At 38.1% G+C, this 13,538-nt stretch overlaps 1 protein-coding gene across 4 annotated transcripts in view; it reads left to right on the top strand.

Moving 5' to 3' along the window:
• The window catches only part of LOC144016253 (transcription factor SOX-6-like), a 98,407-nt gene that overhangs the window by 24,775 nt on the left and 60,094 nt on the right, over window positions 1-13,538 (top strand). For 2 of the 4 annotated variants that reach the window (XM_077517136.1, XM_077517137.1), the window contains exons 1-3: window positions 2,102-2,193; window positions 11,026-11,251; window positions 12,383-12,614. In XM_077517136.1, the coding sequence (XP_077373262.1) occupies window positions 2,153-2,193; window positions 11,026-11,251; window positions 12,383-12,614 (499 nt within the window). In that variant the 5' untranslated portion in view covers window positions 2,102-2,152. Of the gene's footprint in view, window positions 1-2,101; window positions 2,194-11,025; window positions 11,252-12,382; window positions 12,615-13,538 lie in introns of those variants that run through there. The other 2 variants (XM_077517138.1, XM_077517139.1) reach the window with 1 other exon arrangement.

Here is a 13,538-nt window from a genome sequence, read left to right on the forward strand (position 1 = left end):
CGTCAATTACCGTTTATGGCGGCATTCATTAGGATTTTAACATACGTCATTAAACGTATTTGGCGGTCAAAGAGTTAACCTGGATTTAAAAGCATTTAGACTTCGGTGTGACTTCACTTCTGTTGGCAGCTTAGTACCATTTGCGGCATTACACATAAATGCTGCTTCACCATGTTTACTTTGAACTCTGGGCTCCACAAACTGTCCCGAGTCTGCGGATCTGCAGAGTTGCGAGGGTTAGGGTCAATCTGAGCTGCCGTCTGCCCTTGAGCCGCCGATGGCTGACGACGCAAACTTTAAGAGCAAGAAGAAGACATGAGATGCGTACATTACGCTGCTGCCCAACACAGCAGGGGGCAGCCTATAAATATTTCACGTCACTATAATTTCTCTGTCTTATTTCCACTGTAATTTTGTTTGATGACTCCCGGCATCGTTTGCACAGCTGTCATTGTTTGGTACTACAGCACCAATGGCACGCTTGTATTATGTCAAGACTCTCTGTACTTGTGTGTGGTGTCTTAAATGTTATTTTGTTTTCTCGTTGCTTGTTCTGCAATACTTAAGTGGCTCGTACCAAAGACAAATTCCTTGCCTGCTTCTTACATACTTCGCCAATGAAGATGATTCTGATTCAGATTGTCTCGTCGTGACCACAGACGACGCTACATTAAAGCGAAAGGAAAGCTGCTGATCCCGTTGCTCTTCTTCCTTGATGGGATTTACGCCAGCTTTTAACAAAGCCTCTTCCTCCTTCTCCTGCTTCTGATCCCATTTAGCTCTATTGTGGACTGTGACACCCCCTTTCAGCATCAACGCGGAGTGAAGGTGTCAAACAATTACCCAACTAATTCTGACAGTAAATTCGCTTAACGGCAAGGACCTAACACACTTGGATGCTCCATGAAATAAAACATTGAGTTCATTTTTGTTGACATTTGAGAGACACAAGACAACATCATGTTGACACAAATATATATTTTTAGTCTTAATGTTGTGCGTGAACATGCAATTATTGAGACCCATGCATTGACCTAATGCACCCTCTGAAATGTGGTCTGACACCCATACTGTGTGAGTGAGTGAGAGAGAGAGAGAGAGAGAGAGAGAGAGAGAGAGAGAGAGAGAGAGAGAGAGAGAGAGAGAGAGAGAGAGAGAGAGAGAGAGAGAGAGAGAGAGAGAGAGAGAGAGAGAGAGAGAGAGAGAGAGAGAGAGAGAGAGAGAGAGAGACTTTGTGTGTGTGTTTATGTGTGAGAGTGGGTGTGTTCGTGAGTGAGTTGAGATGACAGTGTGTGTGTCAGAAAGTGAGTGTGAGTTTCAAAAGAGTAAGTGAGAGAGTGTTTGTCTGAGTGAGAAAGTGTATGAGAGTGTAAGACTGTGTGTGAGAACATTTGTGTGTGTGTGTTTGAAAATGAGTTCTGCGTGTGTGCGCGCGTGTTCAGTTATGTTTACTTATCTGAGAGAGGGTGGCAGTTTTTGTAAGTTTAATGTGAGAATATGTGAGTGTGTGAGAGAGTGAAATAAACTATGACAGCATGTGTACCATTGTGTGTGTGTTTGAAAATAAGAGCGAGAGAGTGTGTTTACTATTTTGAGAGAGGGTGTCAGTTTTTGTGAGTTTAATGTGAGAAATGTGAGTGTGTGAGAAAATGAAACATCTATGAGAGAATGTGTACCATTGTGTGAGTGTTTTTATATGCGAGTGTTTAAGTCAGGCTTTGAGTGTGAGTAAGCAAGTGTGTGACATTATGTAAGTTTTTGTGTGAGAGTGTGTTTGTGTGCAAGACGAGGTGTGTGTCTGTTTGTGTGAGAGGGTATGTGAGAGCGTGTAGAAGTTTTTGTGAGTTTGTGTGATAATGTATGAGTGATGTATGAGAGCGTGTGTGTTGTGTGGGTTTGCGGCTGCCTGTGAGTGCGTGTTATTAAGTGTGAGTGTGTGAGTGGGAAAGCGCGTGAGTGCGCGTGTATTTGTGCGAATCCCATAATCCCGCCTCCATTTGTTGTGTGTCACCATCAATTAGTCTTGTCCCGCAAGGAAAGTCAACTGAGGGATTGCAGTCTTTAATCACAGCGAGCTCGTCTGCAGTCTGCGCGAGTGTAATCGGAGCTGTCGTGGCTCGGCCACTTCATTAGGCACACCTGCACGAGAGCCATGATTGCAAGAGCTGCTCGAAAAATCGTGCCTTGGCAGAGGTAATGCTGCTCAAGTTTGTGTTTGCTAGTGCGGTCGCAGCATCAGAGAGTTGTTCCTGATAATCTGACACATCAGCGCTGTTAAACGGTAGACATTTTACTCGCAGGAGCAACTTTCACAGAGCCACTGCAGCTTCCGCGTGTTGAGATTACGGGCTAATGTCGCTGAGTTCTGTATCAAAGGCAAAGGCAGATAAATGCCATATCTTCTGTTTTATGTGGCAACTTCACAGTCTGTGTGAAATAGGCTACTTACTGTAGAAAAATATATTTGTAACCCATTTTTTTTCAGTATGTTGAAAGCATTTTTTTGCCAGCTATCAACGACAACTTTCCTGCTTCGCTGAGTTCTGTGTGAAAGGCAAACGAATGCTGGATCTCCGATTCTGGTTCTTAGGTGGAAACGTTTTGGGTGAAAGAGACTAGTTATTGTAGTTTTTTTTTCTGCCTTTTTTTAGTAGACAATTTAGTTCTGTAGTTTTGCAGGATTTCTGTGTGAAAGAAGCTACTGCCTGCAAAAAAGAAGAATGAAAAAAAAATATATATATTTTTTGCTGTAGATTGAACATCCGATAATGATCACCAACAACTATTTCAGTTTGCTGGGTTGTGTGTTAAAGGCAAAGGTGGACAAATGTTGGACCTAATTTTACGACTGCTGCAGAAATTTTGCAGGTTTTTTTGTGAAAGAGCCAGTTAAGAAAAATTTTTTTTTTTTTTCGTGTTGAAAGCAATTGTCACCGTCTGACCACTATAAGCACCAAGTGTTCTGTTTTCTGAATTTGTGTCCAAGGCAAAAAAAAAAAAAGCCGGACCTTCCCTTACAGTTGTGGCTACTTTGCAGGTTCTCTGTGTGAAAGAGGCTACTTGTTTTTCTGCCTTATCTTATTGTGTTGATAGCAACTATCACTGTCCAACAATTGTCTTGTTTCACTGGGTTCCGTGTCAAAGACAGCAACATCGACGTACCAGATGTTCTGCGACAACGCTGCAATTTTGCTGATGTCTGTGTGAAAAAAAGGTTACTGTCTGTTCTAAAAAGAAGTCAGTTTTGGCTGGGATCCGCGTGAAAGGCGAATGACGGATGAATGCTGCACCTTCTGCTACAATTCCAATGCAAAAACTTTGCATGGAAAAATCTGAATCGGAGCCAACATTCACACGTCAATCATGTTGAATAACGTACTTGAGTTGTAAATATTTGCCCCGATTTGAGGGATTACATTGGTGTGAATAAAGGGCACTGTGATTGGCCGGATTAGCGCACGGAGCAGTTTGAAGCGAGGCCATGTGCGTCGCAAACAATGTCTATTAGCCTAGCCGCGGCCCCGCTAATGCACAATGGACACCTTGTACAGGAAGAATAGAGCGGGCGAGTGCACCTCGCACACACATTATTTGCTCTCACTTGTGCTCAGGAGGAATTCAGGTGCTAATGCTTTCATTGCCTGCCACACGCGGTAAAATGTGGCACACTGAGCCGTCAGTGAGGGTGCCATGGAGGGGATTATTCTGTATTTTGTGTCCGCACCGCAAATTACAGGACTGTCTCAGAAAATTATAATATTGTGATACATTTCTTACAAATTTATTTATTAATAATAACGCATACTATGTTTGTGTTTATTTTTAGTTATGTATTTTTGTCTGCAATATAGCTATGACATTTTTTATTAGATTTACCTATTTTTTAGATTTAGTTTTATAATATATTTATAAGTACTGTATAGATTTAAATATTTGTCATAATGTATTTGTTACATATTTGTATGTATGTTTTTTATATTTAAGAAAATCATTTGTGTATATTTTCTACATTTTAATGTTTGATACATGTTATGTGTAATTATTTGTAAACCTTTTTTTACATTTTCTATAATTTATCTGTACAGGACTGTCTCAGAAAATTAGAATATTGTGATAAAGTTCTTTATTTTCTGTAATGCAATTAAAAAAATGAAAATGCCATACATTCTGGATTCATTACAAATCAACTGAAATATTGCAAGCCCTTTATTGTTTTAATATTGCTGATTGTGGCTTACAGTTTAAGAAAACTCAAATATCCTATCTCAAAATATTAGAATATTTCCTCAGACCAAGTAAAAGAAATGCCATAATCAGCAATATCAAAACGATAAAAGGCTTGCAATATTTCAGTTGATTTGTAATGAATCCAGAATGTATGACATTTTGCCTTATTTAATTGCATTACAGAAAATAATGGACTTTATCACAATATTATAATTTTCTGAGACAGTCCTGTATATGCACTGTTTTTTTTATTTTTTATTATTTTTTTATTATAGTGTTTAATACTTAATGCTAGCCTGCTGTACATGCACAGTATTTTATTTTATTGTTTAATTTATTTTAATGCTAATTTTCTGAGACAGTCCTGTATGTTTTGAATCCTTGTGTTGGCCTTGGAACAACTTCTACGACAAGTATGCACCATCTGCGCACATTACACATTTAAAAGAGTCAATAATTGAGGTACAAATTGAGACAAGCCTCCGAAGTGTGCGCGGTCGGTCGTGGGGAAATCCTGAGAGCGCTGGCTCAGATCAGATCAGACGGGAGGAACAAAGCTCATTGTCGGAGGGAGAGGATGGGGAAGTGCAGCCGGGATTATCATGGGAGCATCCAGTGAAATGACTTGTCACTCCTAATCTGGGATTAGCAGCCTTTGGCACCTCGCGGGCGCGCTAAAAGCCACCTGTTTGACTCTTAATTCTTTTGTTGCGTCAAACTTTTATGAGCTGGTCGGACACAATCGTTGGATGGGGTTATTTTTAGACCTTTGTCGCGTATGAGGGAAAGTGGAGCATTTAAATAAAAAAGTGCCATCTTTGTTTGTGCAATCTGTGCGTTTTAGACATGCGATTCCTTGGTGCTGCCTTGTCCTTTTAGATCAATGTTGACTCAAACATACATGTGGACTGGGACACGACTGAACAAGATGAAAATTAAAAGTAGATTTTAGCACTCAGAAAAGGGGCAGAAACTACGTATATTGTGTAATATTTATTTAAAGTGTGGGCCACTATTTTCACATTTTTCTTCCATATGATATGAGGGGAATATTTCCCATTGAATTTTTTTAAAGAAATAATTTATTACTAAAATATTATATTTTTATTATTATTTTGCTATATAATTTGTCTTATATTTTTTTATTACATCTTATACATAACAAAATATTTTGAATCATTAGTTTCTCTTTTTCATTTATTTATTTTTTTTATTTATTTCTATATTCTGATGATGATGGTATTAATTAATTATTTCCAAGTCCTTAGTGTTAGTTTTTCTATTTTTCCCAATTTTGTGTTATTTTATTTAAATATTTTATCCCATATTATTTATTATTGTTGACTTAATTTTTCACATGCACGCTGTAAAACAATTGACATAAAAATTACATCATCATTGTGCAAATGAAAATAAAAACAAGATATATAAATACATGTGATAATACAAAAACCACCACAACAAAATTAGTAACAAAATGTCTTATAAAATTGCTCAAATTGAAAAAAAAATGATATAAGACTACAAATTGCAATCTAAAAATACTATGAAAAATTACTTAAAATTTACAAAAAATATATTCAAAAATTTAGAGCAACATTAGAAGATGGAAGGGTGTTATACAAAATATTATATGCAGTAATAATAATAAATAAATACATAAAAAAATCCAATTGATTAATAACATTGGGAAAATGGGGGTGCCTAATACGTTTGGGAGGATCCCTTTGAGACCCCACTCCTCTCCCGTTATGTATCCAATATTCTTAAAATAACAGCACTCATTCATTTTTACCTGCATGGCGAGGTCACAGCACAGCAGCACTTGTGTAACACTACTATTTGTGCACGCCGGCGGCATTATGTCCCCGAAAGAGGTCAGAGGTGAGCGGCGAGATAATGAGGATTGGAGCCACTGCGCAGATGGAGGTCGGCCTGCTGCCATATTAGCTCCTTTCTCAGTAATGTAGAAGAGGGAGGTTTTGAGGAGGCATCACAAGGCCACAGCATTAGGTACAGTTCAGACATTTTGCTGACAATCTGGATAGAGGTGCACATAAAGGATGTCGGTGTCACCGTGTGAGTCGGAATCTGTGGAAGTGTCCACCCTCCATCAATCTCATGTAGATAAACTAGACAAGCACAAATGTGACGGGCCACTTCCTGGTTCCTTAGAAGACTACTTCAAATAAAGACATTGTGCATCGCAGTTTGCGGGTCAAATTCAAATTGTGCCCCTCATTAAACGTACTGAAGAGCAAATGAAGTTGACTGGCTGGACACACGCTGTTATGTCACCTACGTGTGGGAAGTAAAGCGGTTGAGGCAAACGCGGTGCTGCTTACACCACAACAAGCTAGCTAGCAATGAGCATTGACTGGCTACTAGTTTGTTTAAACACGTTGCAGAGTTGCTTTTAGGTGAATAATCATCACCTCCATGGCAGCGAATAAAGTACAATTCTGACAAATATCGTTCTCATGAAGGGATGATGAAGAAAGACAGAGAAGCCATGCTAATCGCTAAGCTAACAAAACAACAACAACAACAACAACAACAAAACTAGCTAAGCAGGACCGGAATTGAACTATGTTACGTTAAGTCGTACGCCAGCCGGGAATAGTGGTCTATATTAATGTGGTATATTGAATATTTGTGCTCATGTTTGTTTTCACAACACAGACCCGAGTTTAGATTAATCTTAATAATATTGATCGTGACCGCTACTGTATATGAACCTTCTATACTGGACAGATGAACGGTGATACATTAAGAAAGTTAAGAGTTTTTGTCATTGTATGTGGGTGGATGTTGGCAAAGTTTGATGACTCACCTTTGGGTCAGTTGCGCACCCCAGAATTTTGGGTGAATTCAGCCCACAAGACACTTAGTAACGTGAAATGGGGAAGGTATGTCTATGAGTTGATCCACAAAAATGCCACACGAAGTCCTGCCCTACAAACCACAAGATGTCTGCCATTTTGGTTTGAAGCGGCCATTTTAGAGTCATTTTGGGCCATTTCCAGGGGTTCTTAAAACATAAAGTCATCCTAGAGATTTGTTGCATTGCTAGCAAATGTCAACCTCCTGTATACTAGACATATGATGTTTTTGTTTTTTTTTGTTAATTGTCATTGAATGATGACACAAAACTCAAATAGTTCCACAAGGTCCTAACTTGTGAGCAAAAATTTTAGATACAAGCACTGCATTGTAAGTATGTAACTCTGCTAACTTAATGCTAATGCTTAATGCTACCTACAATGGCAAACTCCATAGGCATGCTAATAAATAGCACCGGTGTCGCTGTGTTGTATCCCTTGAAGCAACTAATATTTGAACACTAAGCAGTTGTCATTTATGTATCTTATAATAAAATACAATATTATAGAGTCAAATATTTCTTCTTAAAAACTATGTTACTTTTATTTTTATTTTTTTGGCTGCTTCAGTGCGTTGCGGTTTCCGACAGAGCGACCAAGTGTGCTGATATGCTGGCCACAGAGTCCACTGTTGACGTCGCTCTTCAATGGCCGCTTCCATGCCGCCTTCAATGGCTCAACTGTGCACGCGTGAAGTAGATAAATGTATGTGGACTGTTGTGTTTGCGCTCGCCGGGGTGTGTTGCCCTGCCAGGAAAAACAAGCGGCACACAAGGTAGGGTGTTGCTCAATACGTCCACTTCTGCAGTGCGGTTAACAGTTGGCATAGTCGTGCGTGTTTACACCCACTGTACAAACATCATGTTTATCTTTAAAAAAAAAAAAAAAACACACATTCCTTTATTTGATTGGTATTTTCCATCTCAGTACTAATGAAGGCAACAAACTCCAGTTCATGAGATGATGAGAGGCGGCATTTATTGCACAGATGCACAATTGTATATTTGTCTGTTTTTTTTTGGGGGGGGGGGGGGGGGGTGCTAGACTTCAAGAGACATTTATTTCTCGCAAATGATGCTGTTTACTTTATTTTATTATTATTTTTTTGAGGATATGTACAACTGTTATCACAGGGGAAACTTTCTGGGGGTAGGGGTGCTTTTGCGGTCTGACGAGCGCATCGGACTTGTTTCGTCCCCACACCCTTTGAGCACAAAAACGCTCTTTAGCGTCAAGGAGGTGACGCTGTTGAATGTTTCTATTTTGGGTGCCAGCGCGGGATGTTGGTAGTGATGTTGGTGGTGGTCGGGGCCGGGGGGGGTTTAACAGGCGTGTATGCGTCGGCATTCCTAAGGCCTGACCTCTGACAGCGCCCCCTTCTAACAAGGCTCCTCACAGGCTTGAGACACACAAGGCCCATTATCTCTCTCAGCCACTCTGTCTTTATTTGTCCAGTCCACACACTAGGCTGCTTTTTAGCGACGCACCGCCATTCATTCGCACCTGGGAGTCGTCCTGACGTGGCTTGGAAATACAACAAATACCAAAAAGAAACGGAAAAAGGGATTTATACTGTACGTGATGCATCAGCTACTAGGGATGTCACGATAATGGCAATATCGTGATATCGCGATATTAAAACTGCCACAATATCGTCGTCGTCATGTTCACAATATTTAAAAGGAACACATTTGTTAAGAAAAAAAGTCACGTTGATTTCCATTTGTGCAGTTATAGCACCCTCTAGTGGCTAGTTTATTAGTGCTATTTAATTTCCATTAGGGATGTTTTGACCTTCTATGTTTAAAATCTATGCTCATTGTCAGATAAAGGGGAACCTAATTTGCTTGTGAAGTGATCAATGTTTGCTTGCATTACCAAGTAAGTGCCTCAATATTATTATTAGCGATTGTACACTGTTATGTACAAAAGCACAATATTGTTTTTTTGTTTTTTGTTTTTTTAAGTATGAGCTTTCTTTTTTACAATAATGTGATCTTTTTTAAATATTGCCAACGCCCCCACAATATCGTGATAATTATCGTATTGTGACCTTCATACCGTGATAATATCGTATCGTGATGTTTGGATATCGTTACATCCCTATCAGCTACTTGATGGATGCTTAATATACGTTAAAGTTATATAGGCGTTACGTTTGCTATATTAGGTCAAAATATCCATAATTTCCCATGAAGTAATTAATTGTATGACAGTTAAGAATGTTCAAGTGTGCCTCTGAAGATTTTTTATTTTTTTTGCTTCATTTCAATTTGCATGATTCCCTATGAGGGAATTCAAGTGCGCCGCTATAACGGGAAAGCAAGCAACTTCCTTTGTTTTCTCCGTTCTTCATTGTTGGCCCAGAAGAAAAACAATTCTACGAAAAAAAAAAATAAGTCCTCCTGTTCCCATTTGTTTGCCACCCCAAACCAACCCCCCCTTTTCCCAAATCTTCCTCTTGGGCTCCACAAGTGTCAGAAGGGACCTGGCGGCTCAATGCTGCTTTGTGTACGCTGACTTTTTTCCGAGGTGGGGGGGGCTCCTCTCATCTGTCACAGGTCTCCCTTCGTCCCGCCGGCCACAATGAGCGATTGTTTGTCACCAGTCCGCCCCCCCCCCCCCCCCCCCCCCCCATCCCTCGGGGAAGATTGGACTGCGTTTTCCTGCCAAATACCGAGCCTGGTTTTTGCTTTCTGTGTTTTGAAGTCACTGTTAGCCTTTTAAATCTGCCGACTTGATTCGAAGGAAGTGTTACGTGCAGCTTGTTGCAGAATCGGAGGGCAACATTATGGAAAATATCGCCTAATTATTTTTATTTAAAAAAAATAAAAATCTTATGCTTGGATTCATCCAGCTCAAACAACAATAAATACTCAGATAGACTCTAAAAAAGAGAATTGTTGAACCAATATAAGACTACAAATTGAATTGTTGACCATCTTAAAAAAAATCACTTCAATTGGTAACACATGATTGAATTAAGTTAGTCCAAAGTGAATATATTGAGTTCATTAAACTTAATATACTCACCTAAATTAAGTTAAATACAAAGTATTAAGTTTAATTAACTCAATGTTAATTAAAATTAATATATTCACTTTGAACTAAATTCAATTGTGTCTTTTTAGAGCGTAGATACGCAAATGTTAAAGGGATACTTTACTTATTTAGCCATTTTTGGCAGTCAAACATTAATATTTTGCATATAAGAAATTTTATATTTTCATTATTTTTCACGTACAATTAGTACCTTTAAAAACACATTTTGCAACTTGGGTCAAGTAGCAGTTTTCGAGGTTTGGTCATGTGACATTCACAAGCTGAGCTGTGATTGGTCACCTGGGCCCTTGTGATGTCATTTTCAGTCAACAGCAAGTTGCAAAATGTGTTTTTAAAGGTACTAATTGTATGTGAAAAATAATGAAATTATCAAATTAATTATGGACAAAATATTAACTTTTTATTGCTATAACGGGCTAAATAAGTGGAGTATCCCTTTAAAAATATTCCAAAATATTATTTCAAAAATATTTGGAACTCTTTTTTTTTTTTGCACATTTAATCACTGTTTTGGGAAAAAAAAAGAATACAAGTGGATTAGAGTAGCATGATTATTGCACAGGTGTGCCCTAAGCAATATGGCGCTGAACATCAAACTGACTTCTACTGGCACACTGAAATGACGAAACGGCACGTACATGTGTGGGTATTGATCCTCCACGCACAAAATGCCCTGTGCTGTATTATTTATCCTTGAACCACAAAAACATGGTGTGATTGTCAAGGAAGAAGCAGAGCCACAAAGAGAGGTTACGTTCAATTTCTTTGGCCAGTGTGCATGCAACATTGAATTTTATTCCAAAAATGTATTTTCGCATCAATTTCGAATAAACAATTACTTCTCACTTCTCAGAATGATGTCTTCCATGCGAGCGTCGCCTCCCTTTCACGCGCCGGCCGAGGAAGAGGAGGCGCTCGGCCGCGGCGTCGCCAACAGCGCGGCGTGGCTCAACGAGGACAGCCCCAAGGAGACGCCGTCGCCCTCCCCGCCCGAGAGGCCCCACTCCGGCGAGCCGCAGCCAATCAGGGACAAGCGAGCGGATGGCGACCCTTGGGACAACGTTGCGTCGGTCGCGATGGTGAGCGAGGGAACGCGGCTCCGAAAACAAGCTTGAAACTTGTGCGAGGGTGCGAGATCTCTTGCGTAGTGATGCACGCGTACGCGCGCACGCACACAGGAAGACGAACTGTGGTGATGTGCTGCAGGCACTGCTGAAGGCAGCCCAGTGAGGGTCCTCCTCTGGAGACTTTGACCCTTTGCTGTGTGGTGTGGTGTGTGCACACGTGTGCGTGTTTGTATTGAGGAGCTACTTACAAAATATATATATATATATATATATATATATATATATATATATATATATATATATATATATATATATATATATATATATATATATATATTTATATATATATATATATATATATATATATATATACAGTATTGGAGATAATTTTTTTACTTTCATTTTTTTTTTTACATAAAATGAAATTTGATGATTTAAATGATAGGGAAAAAAATGCAAAAATGTATAAAATTTAAAACAATATATAGAAGTGTGACTTAAAAAAAATAAAATATCTTAAGTGTTTAAAAAATGTAATTAAAAAATTGTTAAACACAAAGAAGACTTGAAATATTAAACGAGATTGGACAATTTTTTTACTGAAATAAATGCACATTTGTAATTCTATTTTTTAAATTAAATTAATGTTTAAAAATTGTAAATTAATCTTTTTTTAAATTACAATTTTTAAATATAGGTTTTTATTTTTTAATAAATCATTTTAAGTATTTTTTAGATTATTATATCATTCATCAAATATATTTTAAAGGAGCTTTATTTAAAACAAAAAAGACCTGTCACATTTTTTTTTTTTTAATCAGAATTTTAAAAGTTAACAAAAAAAAAAAAAAAGAAGAGAGAAAAAAAAGCAGAATCTATATAGGCTACCTGGGATTGAATGTCTGGTTTCTTAAAAGACGTAAAAATACTTCCTTGGCATTTCAGGTGTTTTAAAATTTAATAAAAAAAAGGAGACAACATATTTAGCTATATTTCGAAAATATATTTAGTTAAAAGATAAACTGGCTTCTCTAGACAGATAAATCAAACATTTTGAATTCCAACTAAAAATACAGATTTACGTTCAAATCCCAAAAAGCACAAATCCGAAGCACATGACCATCTGATCTTTTTCCCTCTCAGGAAACAGAGAGCACAAATAAGGGTTCGTCCGTTGTCTACTCGTACCGGGCCAACTCCACCTCGCCGCCCAAGCTGGAGGAGTGTTCCCGGGATCGCGGTGAGCAGACGGTGCCTGGTGTGGGCGTGGCCTTGGCCTTAGGGACGCCGGAACGCCGCAAGGGGAGCCTTGCGGACGTGGTGGACACGCTCAAGCAGAAGAAGCTAGTGGAGATGACCAAGACGGATCAAGACGGTAAGAGAAACTGGGCATGTTTTTCCATGATTGGTCCAAGTGACCCCGCCTCTCAACAACACATTTAGGACCCAAGCATGTCAATTAAAAATATTTTTTTACAACAATATGTCCTATGTGTCTCCACTAATCTAAACACGGTATTCTGATTAATATTGTGTTCGTAGAACAAATTAAGAAGCAAAATCCACCCATTTTTATCCATCTCAGGGGGCGGCCATTTTGCCTTGAACTGCCAACTTGCTGTTAACTGAAAATGACATCACAGTGCCTATATCTAAAAAAACAAAAAAAAACCCAATGTTTTTGTGGCTAAAAAAACAACCATCCATTCATTTTCTTGACCGCTCACAAGGGTCGCGGGGGGTGCTGGAGCCTATCTCAGCTGGCTTTGGGCAGTAAGCGGGGTACACCCTTGACTGGTTGCCAGCCAATCGCAGGGCAGCTAAAAAAAAACATCTCTTTAAAAGTAGAAATATTTTTTTTAAATAAAATTTGTAAAAAGAAATCAGTCAAACCTAAATATATCTAAATTTAAATACATAAAAAAAGTCTCATTAATTTGATAAATGTGAACTAAAATGTTTTATTTTTTGCTTAAAAGCAGACTTGCAAAACTTGAGTATCACTTAAAAAAAAAACGCAATTTTCAAACGAAAGTAAAAACATTAAAATTTCTAAATTTAAAGTAAAGTTTATTTAAAGATTTTTTTTTTTAGTGTTTAAATGTAGCAGAACTATTAAAAAATATATAAAATCTCATCATTTTAAAATAACAAAAACAATAGTAAACAAATAAACTTCCTCAAAAGTAAAATGATTACTTTTTAAATAAAATTGTAAGGAATATCAAAAAAATTTAGGATGTCTAACTAAATTAAAAAAAGAGAAAATAAACATTAAAATTACTTTCAATTAAAAAAA

Source organism: Festucalex cinctus, chromosome 3 (genome assembly GCF_051991245.1).
Source record: "Festucalex cinctus isolate MCC-2025b chromosome 3, RoL_Fcin_1.0, whole genome shotgun sequence".
NCBI classification, from domain to species: domain Eukaryota; kingdom Metazoa; phylum Chordata; class Actinopteri; order Syngnathiformes; family Syngnathidae; genus Festucalex; species Festucalex cinctus.